At 37.1% G+C, this 18768-nt stretch overlaps 1 protein-coding gene across 1 annotated transcript; it reads right to left on the bottom strand.

Moving 5' to 3' along the window:
* Positions 1-17: 17 nt before the first annotated feature.
* Positions 18-18416, bottom strand: Pgm2a (phosphoglucomutase 2). The gene is made up of 13 exons (XM_074093726.1): positions 18049-18416; positions 15205-15372; positions 13259-13350; positions 10440-10608; positions 10159-10235; positions 8456-8678; positions 7357-7541; positions 6664-6857; positions 5481-5602; positions 4944-5120; positions 3522-3618; positions 2804-2957; positions 18-2524 (listed from the first exon to the last, which is right to left on the bottom strand). The coding sequence occupies exons 1-13, from the start codon at positions 18115-18117 to the stop codon at positions 2422-2424; spliced, it is 1830 nt and encodes a 609-aa protein (XP_073949827.1). The 5' UTR covers positions 18118-18416; the 3' UTR covers positions 18-2421.
* Positions 18417-18768: the final 352 nt, after the last annotated feature.

The raw sequence follows: 18768 nt of genomic DNA, 5'->3' as shown, positions 1-18768 counted from the left end.
AAGAAACAAATATAATAATAACATTTAAAACCATAAGTGTCCAGTAGATACAATACAAATCTCATACTCATAACATGCATTGTAAGAACTTCTTGTACTAATGTCACACTTATTTTTTAATACTGCGAAAAGCCTCATCTTAGGGTCATTAAAAAGGTTGAACAATAAACGTATAATTTATTATAAATGTTATTAAACCTTTAAATATGATTTTTATTAAGATTTACAAATTAAATTATATATTACATGAACATAAATAGATTTGTTAAAAATTCTTTCAATTTAACAAATATTTATTTCAACTGTAGAGGCAGTATACGGAATTCTTTTATAAAAATAAACAATAGAAGCGGCTGTCGTGCAACGAGGTTGTATACTTTATAAAAAGATCGGGAAAATTTACATTTTGGAAATTTTTTAATAAATATAAAATAAATATAAAATAATTTTTAATACCAAAAATTTAATTTAAGATTGTAATCAACACATTGATCACATCTCTCGCTTTTTTCGTGTTGAAGTGAAATGACAGATCAAAGTAAAGTTCAAATCCTCTTTGGTTAAAATATTTGGAAAAATAAATTAAAAGTTACTTTGTCTCACAGAGTGAGCAAAATGCGATTTTGCTCACTGATTTCTCATAGCAAAACCTGCCTGGTTCAGGTGCTGAGGTGAAAAATAAATTCTTGACACTAATAAACGTTGAAACAGACGTGCACTGATAAATTCTAAGTCACATTGTATCTAAATACCTATATTATTATAAAGATTTGTTCTCAATACATATACCTCCAAAATATGATATCCTAGTTAGTACCACGAATTTGTTTTTTTTTTTAAATCATACCCTGTGTAAATAATATTGGAAAGTTGTTAGCTCATGTGTGATTTCGAAAATCGGTACCTTGGATTCGAACCACTGGAGTGGCAGATCTTTTTCTGAGTAATGAATGTTAAATACAAAATATTAAGGAACTGTTTCACTACCCGATGATTAATTTTATTTGACGGATATGTGATGCCATCTCCGTATATTCGAATAAAACAAACAGAGACGGTCGGTGTCGGTCGGTATCCGTCAGATTCAATCAATGGATGGTGAAACAGGGGGTAAGTATAAAATTGTGGGCATTAAATACCTGTTTAGGTTTATTAATTATCTTCACATTTATGAATTTAATAAAATAATGTTAGATAACGATAAAATTATTTCTTAATCTTTTGGGTCAAATCTGCAAATGTCCAATATTTTTTTAATTATAAAACTATAATAATAAAAAGGAATAATAAATACAGGAATGTTAGATTTAAATATTATATAAAATAAAACTTATCATTGACACTTATCAAGACTTAATTTGATTAAGTCATTTCATTTGTTTTTAAAAACAAAATTAAGATCTCTTTCAGTTAAATTCTCTATCTAAAATAATTAAGATACTTTCTCTCCATGTGGCATAGCCGTGGGGCGCCCTGTATATGATGGAGATGTACGAAATAAATAAAATTTAAATCTGACAATAACTGAGTGCCAATTGAAAGATCCACTAGCTCTACCTTTATTTCTATTGATAAAACTTATTGCAATTTTTATTAAACTCTTTTTATCCAAGTAGCATTAAAACAGGCAATAAATAGTAGATTGTACAACAAGAGCATAAAACGTGCCATATTAACCGAGGCCTAGGCGTTCATATAGCAAAGTTTTACTCTGCCTTTCACTTCAATTGAGTTGAAATTAAATGGCAACAGTGGTAACAATTGTTAACTTACCATCAGCCAAATATGTGGTCTACCACCCAAAAGTTGATAATCGTTTGTTGCATGTCAGAAAACAAGAATGCCAATATACGTGCCTGTCAACTTGAAAGTTCGACTTTAGCGACATATTCATTTGATAGACCACTTATTTGGCTGATGGTACCTTTTATTTTTCATGCATTGCTATATTATAATAAAATTTTAGTTTAATTTATTTATTTTGACTGCTTTTAAGTTAAAAAATATTAAAAAATATAAACTTTTTTCTTTGTTGGTCTTAAGACGAAAATTTTACTTTATGCACTAGAACATAAAATGTAATTTTATGTTGCTTAAATCCAGCATAAATACCAACTTTACGAGCATAGGAAATGAAAAGTAAAAATGTTATTGCTTCAGGCGTTACTTTGCGGAGGTTTTAACTTGTTGCTCCGTTACAATCAAACGTAAAAAGTAAGTAACTACCTAACTTGGACAAAAAGCCCAAGTGGTTCAATTCACTGAAGATTTCTGGCTGCAATTACTGGTAACAAAAATTCAAACTATATATTCCGATCAATAGAAATCATAACAGAACCAGTGGGAAAAGTGCAATTAAAAGAACAATTACTTATACATGTTACTAATTTTGTTCCAAATGAAGTGCTGGCGAGTTATATTTTAAGCGGTTCGGCCTACAAGTCCATTTTCACGTGGCTGTAGAAGTTCCTCCATAAATTCCTTGACCATGTCCTTCAATTGGGCATTCATTTGTTCTTGTTCCCTGAAAAAAAAACTTGGGTCAACATTTTGGTGTTTGTATATGTATACACAGTCAAAGAAACTGGCATACGTATCACGTAAGAACTGAATATAATTTGAATAGAAATTGAAGTTTTTCACAGTCAATTTCAGGATAATTTCTTTGGCAGATGCATATTCACAAATAAAAATAAATAAAAATCACCTAGTCCCAAAGTAAACGAAGCTGAAAGAAGTGACTGTACTTAATTAATTTTTAGTGTTAGGTGGATTTACCCAAGAATATTATACTTGTACTCACTGTATGGTATCCGCCTTGCAGACCAGTTCGGTGTAGTACTTGAGCTTGGGTTCCGTGCCGCTGGTGCGGACGATGACCCCGAGTCCGTTGCTGCACTGCAGTGTCACCATCTCGCCAGAAGTGTAGTCCAGGTCTAGACCAGTGCCTAGGACGTCTGGGAAAAATATACGAATTCAAATAATTAACATATGTTCTAAGCATTTTTATTACACGAGTTTTTTATTGACGGTAGTACTGGATTATTGCTTTGTCATCACAGTTCTATATGTACTTTATGCATTCGAAGTCAATCCGACCACTGAATGAATCAAAATTCACTCTTAAGATTTGATAAATAAATCATGGTTTCCCATCATGAAAACGGCATTAAAACCTTTTGTGTTGTTCAAAAGATCTAAGCGTAGGTACATACATACAGACAGACGGAGGGAAGTGACTTTGTTTCATACTATGTAATTTAAAGAAGATAGAAAGCAAATTGTTTGACAAAAACAACGGATGTTTCATCCAGTGTGTAAGCCCAGCCAGTTCACATTGTACTATATCTGAGAAAAATATAGATATTTCAAATTTTTACTCAACATTCTTGATATCAAAAAAAGTTTCAGATAGACTTAAAATTTATAAAAAGCATTTTACTAACAATAATGGATGTAATTATCTGAAAATATAATTTTAAAAAATAATAATTATACCCGACAATAGGTGCATTTCTTACTTAAATGTCTGTCGTCATTGTTTTCTTCGGGAATCTTGATTCCGGCTGCAAAGTCGTTGACTGATATTATTTCACATGATCCTATTTTCTTCGGGTACTGAAAAAAAGAAAATCACCAAAGTTAAGAACCCATTTTAATGCGGTACACTAACTAAAGCTTTTAAATTTAGCTCCTATTTTGTAGAAATTAAACCATAAACCAACTAAAATAATTATTACTAAACCCAATGCAAAGGCTATTTATCGCCGTTCAACGCGGCAACGCGGCAAGCGTGTTGGGCACCTTTGCGCCAGGAACGATTCGAGGCGGTCTTTTTTTATACGTAATATAAAAATATTATTTAAGTTAGTTAGTAGATTTATTATTTAGTAGTATTTAGCTCTTAGGTATATGATTGTATTTTCTATAAGTTAATATTTTTAAATAAGCAAATAAAATGATACTGTTTTTGAACCAATATTAAAAACAAATAACCATCTTTTAGGTTAAAATATCAGTCAAATCTATCTTGGGACGATTTATAATATTTTTCAAAAGATTTTGATGATTTTGGACATTCTTATTTGGTCAAAGATTGAGAATTTTAAATACGCCCTTACCATTATACCTTGACCGTGTCGAAATTTCTAAACTTCCAATCGAGTAAGCTCACTCATTTGAACTCGTACATAACAGAGAAAATAGTGTTGGCAATTACCGTAAGACAGAAAGAGATGGCACTTACTTTCTCAGTACCGCACCTCAGCGTCTAGTCTAGGTAATGCTAGGTATAGTCGAGTGGAAAAAATATATGGACTTATCTAACCTTTCAAAAATAGTACTATAGACTCTTATTCCGAAGTAATGAGGCCGTGGTAATATAGTTTTGAGTGGTTTGAACAGATACATATTTTTGCACTTGGCTGTACAGTCGAGTTCATCAACTTGTGAGAAAAAATTTGATCAAATAATCTGAAGACGCTTCTATGCCGTTAACAATAGAGTCATGTTCAGATATTGTTGATCACATATTTGCTGACAAGTAAACTTCTAAATCTGATATGATTTTTTTCGTAATATTTATTCACTAGCCGTTACTCGCGATTCCGTCCGCGTAGATTTCAGTTTTCACTACGACGCGGAAACTATGGAATTTTCCGGGATAAAAACTACCCTATGCCCTTCCCCGGGACTCTAACTATCTGTATACAGAATTTCATCTTAATCGGTTCAGCGATTTAGACGTGTTGAAATAACTTACAAACTTTCGCATTATTTTATTATACCTATTAGTGGGATTTATGTGATGAAGTCGCCAAGCGGCCACAGCGGAAGACCAGCGTTAGCCTGCACGGCGAACACTATGCTAAGCTGGGACCGTTTTGCGATTTCGCAAAAACTTGCTTTTATTCTTATTTTTATTTGTAAAGTAAAGGCCGTACCTTGCCAGGCCCCCCGTAGTTCCGGATCCTCTGAAAGATGGCGTGTATGGTGGCCTGGTCGTAGCACACGTAGTACCCGTTCCGGCACACGTGGTAGCCGTACTCACGGTACAAGGCTTGCAGCTGCGCAGATAGGCTGGACCCTGACGAGTGTAGGTGGGAGGCCAGGGTCGCTACCTACAAGGGTATCAATGATTTATTGAAATAATCAAAGAAATGTTTATTTGCTTAGACCACATACAAGAAGGTGATATGAAAGCAATATTGGTATATGCAAATTATAATAATAAGTAAAAATGAATTAATTGTCAAATAATAATATAAAATCAAAAATAAATCATATGTTACTTTACGGAGGTCCATATCAATGAATTGAAATTACTTTGCTCACCCGCGACATTATTATAGCTACGTTTATGCAAGAAGGAGGCGACTCTGTCAGGTTAGGTTGAAGGGCAAGGGCGGCGAGTGAGACGCCAACCTCATTCGCCCGCCGATACTTAATACTTATACATGCACGGCAGATAATAAACTTACATGCACGGCAGCAGAGACGCCATCTTTGTCGGGCACGCGCGGCGAACACATGTAGCCGATGGCCTCTTCGAACGCGAACAGCGGACGCTTGCCTTGCTGTATCAGCAACAGCGCTGTGTTACCTGCAGGGACATTACCACAGATTACATAGGTTATAGAAACCTATACCCCATATACTATAGGGTCTATAGGTCTTATCAATAAGCTCAGAGTTGCGAGTCAGAGCTGCGTTTGCCAATTCGAGAACTTTTCAACCCCAACGACCATCTGTTTTCCGCGCTATATGACCTGCCCATTGTTACTTCAACAAGCTAATTCACTTGGCTATGTGGGTGACTTTCGTTGTTCTACGTATATCGATTCTAATTCGATCCCGTAGAGAAACCCCGAGATAGCCCTCTCCATAGCTCGCTGAGTAACTGAGCCTATGCATAAGGCCTATATAGCGATAGTGAGGCACTGTGTTAAAAATAAAGTTGTGTTAAATACTTGTGATGTATAGATATCATTTAATAATATTGTAAATCTGTTACAAAAATATACCTCGTTGAGTTTCTTGCTGGATTCTTCTCAACAGAGGTTTTTTCGAACTGGTGGTAGATTTTTTTTGGACATTCATAAATGGTTGTTATAGCCTAAATTGAATAAAGATATTTTGACTTTGACTACGTCTCGGATCCCCTAAATAATGTCATCACTGGCAACACACAATGGTTGAAGACATTCGTTTTACGGCACTGAGAAATTTTGGACAAAAAGACGTACCTGGGTCAGTCAACTTTTTAGAATAGAATAGAATAAATGTATTTGGTGTGAAAAAGTTTAAACATGAAATCTTAATCTAAAATAGAGCAGTAGGTAACAGCGCATCAAAATGGATGCCGATGTCTGCATTTCTAAAAAAATATTTTAAATTAAATTTTTCTTTCTTTAATTTAGTGTAGCGTGTTGCCATGGTAATGTCCCCTGATTTACTTATTTAAAATTATGATTTTATGGGGTGCAAATCCACTAAAAGTTAGTTGTGCCAGTTTTAAGGCAATACCTTCATTGCTCATCTCCTAGTATTGCAAACATTTTTCTAACAATGTGTATTACTGATGTCTATTGAGTTACGGGACAGAATAACATACATTACAAAATTGATTGACCCCTTCAATATATCTGGTAAATGTGAACTCACCCATCCACTTGAAGCCGGTGAGCGTCTCCACAAAATGTCCCCTTCCTTTGACAAGAGCACGCAGCATCTTGGAGCTGACGATGCTGGTTATGACGTAGTTATCGTCCCCTTCGGCAGTGCCAGCGTGCCGGAGTATCCACCACGCCAGGAGGGCGCCCATCTCGTTGCCAGAGAACACTTTCCAGGAGTTGGTTCTGGAGATAATTATGAATTATGCTGTCATATTAAGTTAAGGGTAGGAAGGGTAGGAACCCTTATATACCTAGTGCCATCCACGGAGACGCGTGATTTTGTCAAAATTAGACATTAATGACATTGTAATAAGAACCACGGCACGCGTCATCGTGAAAGAATCTACCTATAGTTTCGCAATGATCATCCGCGGCTTTGCTAAGAGACTGTTAGTGCTAGAAAGCTGTTCTTATGAGTTATTTAAGTTAACTTCGCCGACAGAACAGTGAAATAAATAATTTTGGGGTACACGTAAGGTAGGCATGTTTTTTTTAAGATATTTCTTTTAAAAACGTTATGTTTGCAAATACCACTACGATTTAAGGACCTGCTTGCAAAGTATTAAACTTTAAAAAGCTAATTATTGTAAGAAAAAAAAAACAACCGAATTGATAACCTCCTTCTTTTGTTTTAAAGTCGATTAAATAATAAATATTGTTTTTACAAAATTACAAGACTTACATGTCATCATATTCAGCCACAGCCAACCTATCAGCATCAGGGTCGTTGACCAGCACCAGTTTGGCTCCATTCTCTTCAGCGAGCCGCTTGCTGAGCTCTAAGCACTCCGGCTCCTCAGGGTTCGGGAACACCACTGTTGGGAAGTCCGGGTTCGGGTCCTGCTGTTGCGTTACGCTTATGGGAGGCTGAAATGGCAAGTGTCATCATCATCGTCACCAAAAGGTATAGTTGGGTTTAGACTTTCGAAAAAGTGAAAATTAATTCTTTTAGTTTCCTGTACCTAAGTACATAATATACTCAGCGTCACAACATTTCGCCCACTCTACATACAGAATTACCTGCATACATTTGAGGGCCAGATTTTTTTTCCGCTCAGTATATTTAAAAATGACAGCCCATGAAAAAGATATGGAGGGAGAATAAAATTGTTTTCTTTTTTAATTGTAACATTAAATTAGCTCATTCTCAATTATTTTAATCTATTATTTTCACAGATACATCAAAGAGTATGAACAAAAAAAAACAGACACCCGACTCCCTTAAAAATCTAAAAATGAAAAAACAAGCCTAGTATTTTAGAATACGGTATTTGACAACTCCTGGTTTTGCCATATCGTAATATTATTATAAAAATATAGATATACAGATAGTGTTTAGCGAAGAGAAAATTTAAATCGGTTGAAAATTGGATTTATACTGATTTTTTTAAAAATCTATATACCTGTCTCTTTCTCAAACGCTTTTCTCTATGCAGCAAGTATGGCGGTACTGGCGTGTGACGTCACATGCCAGTATGTCTTTCTTTGTTTAATCTTGAATTTCAAACCTTTATAACTTTGTTATTTGTAAAGGTAGATTAAAAATTGTTTTTCTATTCGATAACAGGCATTGTGTAGTTTTAATTTATAAAATATATACAAAATAGTCAAATACCGTATTCCGTTATTTACTCCGTAACTTGAAACTACTTGCAACACTATTGGGAATTTTGGGCCCCGACTGTTCAAGTTAGAAACACAGACTAGATACTGGATTAATTTCTCCTTTTTAGTTTTTTAAAGCAGTCGAGTTTTTATTTATTATACTGTCAGTTACCCACCTTCAAGTTGACAGTCTCGAAAGCCTTAACGACGTACTTGTAGCCAACGCCATGCATCGCGCTGTACACAGTCTTAATGGCCGCTTTTCCGTTGACTAACAACTGGGCGACCGGCACGCTCTCTTTGATGTATTCTAGGTATTTCTCCGTGACCTCTGCGAGGCAATCCTTTACTAGCTCGTGGGAGTAAATGCCATCTGTCACCCAGTGCTCATCGGGTATACTAGAAAGTAAAATAAAGGCTGCATTAAAGTACGCCATTCGTTATAAGAAACGTTAGCATTGGATTTGCTAACTTTACTTAGCTGACAGTGTTCAGTGTTGCCGCTTTGTTGATTTGATTAAAAGAAGATTTTTTTTTAAACACAGGATTGCGTTTTACCACAATCACGCCTGATGTGGACTAAATGGTTTTTCTAGCGTGATAAGTCCCGGGTGCTGTAATAGTTAGAGTACCGACACAAGGCGGTCTTATCACTTGAAAGTGATCTTAAATATTCTGGGATTCTAAAGTACGTAACTCAGAACTTTTTATGCCGGCGGTTTCCCGGCGGAGCGGGAACGCGGCGAACACGCTGCGATATCATCGCGATTATTTGCCGCCAGCGTGCCGCCGCGGTGACGCGGTGACTGGATAATTGCGGGTATGCTGGTATAACTGTCCAGTCGTTTCGTGATCATGGCGCATGCAACTGCCGAAATATCGAGCTTCGTTAAAATCAAGGTACGCGGAACAAAACCCGAATTTAATTCATAAATCACGGCGATATCGCAGCGTGCACGGCACGCGCACGCCGCGTTCCCGCTCCGCCAAGAAACCGCCGGCAAAAACGCCAGTGTGAACAAGCTCACCGTATTTTTATGTCAGAAAATTTCATATTTACGCAGCTGGCAACTCTAAAATTGACAGTTAGCAAGTGAAGTTGATAAGATCGCGGGATCGCGGTGGATGCGAAAAGCACAAGACCGGTCTGAGTGGAGAGCCTTGGGGGAGGCCTATGTCCAGCAGTGGACGTCTTTCGGCTGACATGATGATGATGATGATGAAGTGAAGTTGTTAGCGATTCGAATCGTAATGCCCACCGAAAACTGGCAGATTATCGAACAAGACGTCCACCTACCTCGACACTGGCAGAATCATCAAAAAATTGATGGAGCCACTTTCTCCTAAATTTGGATTGAATTGAATCGTAATGGTTTTTTGAAACGCATCGTTTTACTGATACTTGAAACAACTAACATTTAATAGTACATTGTGTCTTAAGGGCGGTAAATAAGGAATTACGAACGAGTCTATTAGAAGCCCGAAGTCGAAGACTGAGGGCTTTGACGAGTCGATGTTCGTAATTCTAGTACCGCCCGTGCGACATACAATGTTTTTCATCACATTTGCGAGTAAATATTGGCGATTCCTTAGGCTGCGCTCTTGGCAGCGCTGCCCTCCCCCTCTCGCAGCATGCGCCGCAACGTGCGTGTGCATGTGGCCCTGCAGCAGCGCGCGCAGCAGTATCAGTACGCACATTGACTCATTTACCGACCTTGGGCTTCATGACAAGACAATTTGTACGGGCAATGACTCATTTACCGACCACGGGTTTCATGACAAGCACATTAAGGTCGAGGGTTTTATTTGGGGGTTGCAACCAAGGTAGCCTGCATGTTACGACACTGTTTACGAGCAAGTGTGATGAAAGCAAACTTACTGGAGACACTGAGTAATTTCTTGCAGAATATTGTCGTCGTGGGGAGAAGTCACTTGAGAGCCATTGCCCCAGTAAACCTAAAAAAAAATACATTGTATAAAAACATTTTTTTTAAATAAAAATAACCAAATATATGTATAAAAAACACTTCATGTTACCTTTGATCCGTTTAAGAATACAATGACTCTTTATTGTACGCCACAAATGGTAAGCGATACAGAAACGTACACAGAGAATACCAAAACGTTTTGATTTGGAAACCTTTGTTATCTTTAGCCCACCTTGTACCCGTTGTCCTCTTTAGGGTTGTGCGAGGCGGTGACCATGACGCCGCCGGCCGCGCCGCGGAGCAGGGTCGCGAAGGACACCAGCGGCGTCGGACACACCGCCGAGAACAGCTGCACGGGCACCGACGAACACACGAACACGCGCGCCGTCAACTCCGCGAATCTGTACACAAATATGAATATCGTCACTATATTTGTACTATAGGCTAATTTTCATAACAGCGCGCGATAACCGCGGGCAAAAGCTAGTTGTTACATATTTGCTGTGACTTATTTTTCAAAAGCGTTATTCAATAAAAAGACGTCAAGGTCGTTTTCCTTCTTTCTAATGCAAAAAAAAAGAAGTAAGTATAGAGCTTGTAAATGAACTAAAAGAATTTCCTTGCTCACCCGCGACCTTACGATAGCTAAGCTTATGCAAAATATGCGTGTTCATGCAGCTCCTCCAACTCCACACTGTAAGAACACACACAAATCACACAAACCCATCTATCACCACCACCACACTACACTGACGCGTTTCGAACTCAACCAGAGCTCATCTTCAGAGTGACACAACCGTACACCATGCTACCAGTTGTTAGACCCAACACCTCACAACTCACAACAACAATTAACAACTGGTAGCGTGGTGTACGGTTGTGTCACTCTGAAGATGAGCTCTGGTTGAGTTCGAAACGCGTCAGTGTAGTGTGGTGGTGGTGATTGATGGGTTTGTGTGATTTGTGTGTGTTCTTACAGTGTGGAGGTGGAGGAACAGCATGAACACGCATATTTTGCATAAGCTTATAGCTATCGTAAGGTCGCGGGTGAGCAAGGAAATTCTTTTAGTTCATTGATATGGACCTCCGCAAAGTAACGCCTGATTCAATAAATTATAGAGCTTGTCCCAATCCGCACTGGGCCCGCGTGGGAACTATGGCCCAAGCCCTCTTGTTCTGAGAGGAGGCCTGTGCCCAGCAGTGGGACGTATATAGGCTGGGATGATGATAGAGCTTATCTAATCTGAAATGACGCGCTCTACCATCGCATTTACGCACATGAGCAAATTTAAAATACGGGCGGCATACACACATATAAATATACCTAATTGTTATTGGTCATTTAGTACCCCGTTAGACTCTGGCGGTTATTATAAGATTTGCTGTCTGACAAGTCATAATGAACTGATTTAGTTGAGTGAGGGACGCGTCATTTTAGCTTAGACAAGCTCTACTATGAAAAAAAACTCGTCAATACTTCAAATCAATACGTCAACAAAATTTACTTAATTCAAGTCAAGTGGTTAGAGAGCCTGACTATAAAGCTTGTAATTCCGGGTTCAATCCCCCGACGGGGCAGATATTGGTATGAATAACACGAATGTTTGTTCTCGAGTCTTGGTCTATGTCTACGCCTTAATTGTTCAATGATTATTTGTTAAAAAGTTAAAGTGAAAAAATATATTATTCAATTTTGACTATAAAAAGCACTTTATCGTTATCATCATAACATCCGTATGACGTCCACTGTTGGACATATTATAGACCTCCAGTTGCTTCGGTTGGCGGCGGCCTGCATCCACCGTGAACCCGCGACTTTAACCAGGTCATCCGTCCATCTCGTTGGTGGACGTCCTACGCTGCGCTTGCCGACCCACATTCTATATTCGAGAACTTTTCGACCCTAATGGTCATTTGCTCTCCGACCGATCTGTTAACAAGCACTCATGAATGTCGAAAAAATCTACCACCAGTTCGGAAAACCTCTGTTGAGAAAAACCCGGCAAGAAACTCAACGAGATGTATATATTTTTAAACAGATTTACAATGTTATTTAATGTCATTATTTCTATATCCATTGTTTACTTTTCAACGTCACTTTACGCGCGTGTAGTGATCATAATACATCATTATAATAGGTTACGTGTATTAGCAAACATAATATTCTACGTTACACATCGTAGTGATGAAACTTGTATTGTTTTCATGTCAGAAGATACGCTATCGCTAAATGAAAACTATAAACTTTATACAAAAACAAATTGATTTAACGTTAGTTACATTTACATATTCTAAGTGAAATAATTATTGACCATTACCTACTTTGTATGAGTAGAATAATTTTTTTGGAATTCTGTAACCAAAAACGGAAAAAAACCTTTTTAGGATCACTAAGTGTGCCAATTTTCAACCCAATCGGTTTCAGTAGTTTCGGAGCAAATTGGCTGTGACAGACGAACAGACAGACACGTGATTTCTACAAGGATTCCGTTTTTTCCTTTTGATGTACGGAACCCTTAGAATGTTAATATGGAAACGCCATTAAGTCCGCGGTACAGATTAAACTGGTCGAGAAATTGAAATATTTCTTAATGCAAAAACAAGTGTTTCTTTCAACCCTACTTATAACATATTTTCGTAACAATTATACGCTCTCATATTTATACTGTAGGTATGAAATCCTCGGCAACTCCAGCTTGCACTTTTTTTTTCTGGCTCGCGCGGTTTGCGCATCCACCACAGACGCGAAAAGGTAAGGAAACGAAATCAATAGAAAATACGGCATTTTGGAATAGGGAATACGGAATTCAACAGGAGAAGATTACATGGGATTAAAGCAAAATAAATAAAGATATTTTAGATAGGTAGACATTATAAATTAAATCCAGTGAGATGAGGAATACATATTTAAATTTTAGTATCATTATTATTTATAAATATGTTCAATAAGTTATATATAGTTATGTCATTAGAGGCTTAAAGGACAGAGATGGACGTAGGTAAGGAGACTTTTAGGATGTAAGCTGCACTTGACCAGTTGTCTCTTCTTACCTTTTGCTGTTATACCGGCCATCGTATCCGATGACAACTCCGTTCTGCAGTTGGCTTTGGCGACATTCTTTTTTGAAGTAAGAGCACAGGCCCTGCAAATAAGTTCCATATAAAGATAATAGGCTAGTATCATTAAAAATCTATCCCACTAATCCTACTAATATTATAAATGTGAAAGTTTATGAGTGAGTGAGTATGTTTGTTACTTCTTCACGCTGAAACGGCTGAACGGATTTGGATGAAATTTGGCAAAAAGTTAGTTTATAACCTGGATTAAAACATAGGATACTTTTTACCCCGATATTCCTACGGGATAGGGATACAATCTCCAAATGATAACCGCTGGGCTTAGAGTCATCAGATTTGGTATGTAGGTAGCTGGACGTCTGGTATAACACATAGGCTACTTTTATCCCGATATTCCCACGGGATAGGGATAAAATCTCGAACTAATAACCGCTGGGCTTAGAGTCATGAAATTTGACATGGGTGTTTTAATTTAACGTCACACGTAATTAAGTCCCAAAATATATTAGTTATAAAAAAAATAGTCAACCCCGGTGTCTTTAGTATTTTTGTGGTGACTTTTTATGCTGATATTGATACAGCTTGGAGGAGAATTTTCATAAGTATATAATAATAAGTCGTCATAATCTTATTTTTAACATCCAATTCTATTTTAACAGCGCGTTGTCGTCTCAGTTGGGGTTCCACCTAAGTGACCCTAGATAAAACTAACCACTGATAATATTAGTAGTGAATTGAGAATTTAAATAACAGCTTTTTAATAATATTGTAGGCAGACTGATGTTTTCACAATAGAAAATAAAATCACCTTCAGTCGTCAGTTTGTATATTAGTAAAAAGAAAATAAAGGCCACTGGAGTTTTATCGGTAAAATTAAATCAAAAATACGTTTACGTTGTATCTGAGTGTGCGTGCGTGCGTGCGTGTGTGTAAACAGCGTTATTATGCTGAGTCTCCTATTTGTCTTATGTTTTCTTTTCCGTGTATTGAATATGTCGCACTCCTTGGACAAGGCAAGTGTATATCAACACAAAATAATGGATACCTTATTTTGATCTACTTAGACTTCATTTAATTTTTGGAAGGTCTTAATTAAAATTCTGGATTATTTTGAGTTTGTACACTCTTGATCTTGATGTGATGTGTAAATCTTTCTCATCTCTCTCTCTCTATCTCGATAGTTTTATTCCTCACAGTCATTTTCCCTGTAGTCATAGTGCAGTCACAGTATAACAAGTTTTCCCTACAGTAGGCCGACGCCTTTGAAGTTGAGCGATACCGCAGCCTGTATAGGTATTTAGGCAAGTAAGGAAGGGTTGTCACAAATTTAAAATTTGGAAGTTAACTAGATGTCTTTTACGAATCGGTACATATTGCTATTGCGATATTATATAAAACAAAATGAATTAGGTGCGGCATACATACTAGGGGTAAGAAATATCAAAATATATACTATTTTTGAAATAAAAAAACATTTTTTTTCTACAAAATATACTTTCATAGATTAGTAACCGTCAAATACTTTCGGTTTCTAGACTTAACAGACTTAAAGTTCCTATTATTGAATTTAAATATATATAAAAAATGAATAAATATTATTATATAAATAGATGAAATCTTAGTTCCTTATTCATGCGAGATGAGGATTTTCACGCACTCACAGTACATGTCGTATGCACCATAATACATTTTATTATAGATTTAAATGTAAAAAAAACGCGATAGCCCTAGAAGACTTGTCCCAAGCTACTAAGAACGGCGAAGTATGCAGCTGGGGCTCCTCCCACCCGCGTCTCACCCCTCACGCCCCGCACGATTGCTCTGTCTAGACGTCTCCGTCGGATTACTGTAGGGAAACTTGTTATGCTGTGGTGCAGTCTTTCTTATAGTAACATTCCGTATAGTCACATATTCCTTACCTGTGCAGTCTGCAGCACGACGACATCGTTCATGGCCATGTATCCGGCGGCCATGCGCCCGCGCAGGCCGGCCGTGCCGAACTTCTGTCGCTTCAGCATGCTCGCGCGCAGCTTGCTCCATCGCGCCTGCGCTATGTCGTCTAGTACCTCCGCTGTAGTGTCTGGGTTCTGTATACATGGCGACAATTTTTAATTATATTTGTCATGTTAGTAAATAAATCTTTATTTATGACGAATTAGCCTTTACTGGCGGCTTCGCTCCTTAAGGGGCTGTTTCACCACCCATTGATTAATTTTATTTGACGGATAAATGTGATGCCGTCTCCGTATATTCGAGCAAATCAAACAGAGACGGCATCACATATCCGTCAAATAAATCAATAGATGATGAAATCAGGGGGTAAGGCTGCGTTTCCATAATAAGAAGTAGAGATGAAACGGATAGCTTTTTTGCCGGATACCGGATATCCGGCCGACCTTCTAGCCGGATTCCCTAGTCTAGATGACTGTGTGTCATACGTAATTTTATTATTACTACCCATTAAACTATTAAATATAGTTCCTTTAAAGTCTAAACAAAACGTTGTTTTTTTCTATCCTGTATCCGGCCGGATAGTACGCAACTAACCGGTATTCGGCCGAATAGTAAAATAGTGGCCGGATAGGCCGGATACCGGATACTAGCCAGATATCCGTTGCATGTCTAATAAGAAGTCTAATCTGAATATTCACCGAAGTTAATCGGCATCACGGGTTAGCAACTCTTTATCCTACAAGTGGATAAAAATTACTGCTGAAGATAAGACGTGTGCAAACATACATTATCTCTAATATGAGTTTTACAACAGCGATTTCCCACAGATAAAGTTCATTAACTTTTTAAACAACTACAGTTCTATTCGATCAGGTAGTTACAATTGAAATTCTGGGATTTTATAAAATTCCCCTGAGAATTTCCAAAATTTATATCATTGAGGTTGCTCTAAGAACAACTGTTCAAAATTTCAAGACTAAACCCAGCCGTTGAAATTTCAAGGTTTTATCCCTATCCCGTGGGAATATCGGGAAAAAAGTAGCCTACGGGTTATTCCAGACGTGCAGCTACCTACATACCAAATTTCATGACTCTAAGCCCAGCGGTTATTATGTCGGGATTTTATCCCTATCCCGTGGGAATATCAGGATAAAAAGTAGCCTAAGTGTTATTCCAGATGTTCAGCTATCTACATACCAAATTTCATCCAAATCCGTCCAGCCGTTTTAGCGTGAAAGAGTAACAAACACACACACACACACACACACACACACACACACACACACACAAACTTTTGCTTTTATAATATTAAGTATGACTAGCTTATGCCTATGACTACTTGACTGTACTATTATCTATACTGTGCTATGACATCATCTGCCAAGAATTCATCTATCGTTTATCCCATGCCCATGGGAACTATGCAATTTTCTGAATTAAAACTATTTTCTGACAACCGGATGGCCAAGTGGTTAGAGAACCTGACTGTGAAGCTTGAGGTCCCGGGTTTGATCCCCAGCCAGATAGAGCAGGCAGATATTTGTATGAATAATGTGAATGTTTGTTCTGATGTATTTAATGTTTAATATGTATTTAAATATGTGTTTATCTATATAATTATATTTATCTGTTGTCTAGTATCTATAGTACAAGCTTTGCTTAATGGTGGCAAGTGTACCATGATATTTATTAATTTAATTTTTTTATGTCCTGCCCTGGGAATCAGACTATCTTCATATGCTTTTCTCTATGTAGTAGGTATAGCTCTTCTTAACGTGACATGACATGTTAGTATTACTTTCTCTGTTTTATTTTTTTCTGTCACATGTAAAGGTTTTTAAAAGTTGTTTTTCTCTTCAATACATGAATTGTACATTTTTGTGTATAAAATACCAGTATAAGACCAACACTTGGGGTAAAACTCGATAACAACCGTTTTCCAAAAGATAAAACCAAGTTAGATCTATTTTTCATCCCAGAAAATTCCTTACAGATTCATTGGACGGGCCTTTGCATCCAGAGACGTGGTTTCAGTGCAAGGGAGAGTGTAATATCTGTCTGTAGTGTGGCGTATATATCTGAGGCTCCCCATGAGGCTGACATAGTCACAGTTGGTGTGCTAAAGCCTCGTTAAAACATCAGAAGGAAAAAAAAAAACCTACATACATACCAAATTTCATTGAAATCGTTGGAGCCGTTTCCGAGATCCCCAAAATATTATAGATGTATAAACAAGAATTGATTGTTTAAAGGTATTAGATAGATATATAGATAGATGTGTGAAGACCAAAAAGTTGCACACCGTTAAAGCTGCATTAGCAGGTAGTTAAAATTTCCAGTAAGGTAGGTAGCATACATCTGGTACATATAACTTAATGTTTAATTAAGGTCAACTTAAAGCTAGCCGAAAGCGCTGGCAGCTCAGCAATGCTGAGGTACGTAACCAAAGCGCTGGTTTTCAGCTGCAGCCAAATAAAGAGGAAATATGAACAATATAGCAGCAAATAGGAACAACCATCAACTTAATTTAAAGTTACATAACTTTAGTTCTTATACTGCCAATTGAATAATATACAATATACGATAATTGATAAAACGGTGATCTCACTGAGTCAATGTCAACCTAAAGTAATGAACTCTCCCTGGATTGGACCAGATGTAATGTAATTACCTTACAGCGCTTCAATCAAGCCTTGTTCTCACCGGTTTTGCATTTATTTAAACGACCTTGCCGTCCCATTTAGCATATAGGTGTAAAGCATGAGGTAAATCAGTAATATATATAAAAAGTTCCAAAATTTTTACATTACCTTGTCTATTTTAAGCCAGCCCTCGACTGCAGCATCTAATTTTGGATCACCACTGTTGCAAACATGCATTTTGTGCAGTTTTTGATTTGTTTTGAGCGATAAAACTTTAAGCTCGCTAACTGATTTCACAGTAATTTTGTAACGACGTATTGTTCGGAAATCACCAGGATTTACGCTTCTGTGATAAAATGATGTATTGTTAAAGAGTTTTGTTTAAGTTAATTCTTGCTTTGGATGCCGGCACCGCAGTGTCCGATCTCTCAATCTAAACTTATTTTATCGACTAATATCGACGAGAATCGAATTTTACAATGAAAAAAATCATGTAAGTTAGTGCAAAATGATCTGTATGTCTTATTTATAAGGGGCAACGCAAGTTTTCCAATAATTTGTGATAACGTTTGACACTTGACACTTTGGTAGCGTTTAGTTAGCTGCTAGTGAAACGTAATGTTGAAATATACTGCGTTAATAATTTAAACCTTAACTTGTAACTAATAAAGTTCATTTCACGTGAAAAATATTACAAAAGTATTATCGTCTTTAACGGCATAAAATGTTTCCTTATGCTGGGATTACATCGACGCACATTTTTCCGGTTTAAAAAAAAATATCACGGGACACTTGCCCAAATTAAGCAAAGCTTGTGTTATGGATGGATTCTAGGCAACGAATGAACATACTTAAATATAGATAGATATATATATCATCATCCCAGCC

This window comes from Choristoneura fumiferana, chromosome 10, assembly GCF_025370935.1.
Source record: "Choristoneura fumiferana chromosome 10, NRCan_CFum_1, whole genome shotgun sequence".
NCBI classification, from domain to species: Eukaryota; Metazoa; Arthropoda; class Insecta; order Lepidoptera; family Tortricidae; genus Choristoneura; species Choristoneura fumiferana.
The sequence above is the reverse complement of the archived record's forward strand: the minus strand, read 5'-3'. Positions and strand labels throughout refer to the sequence as shown.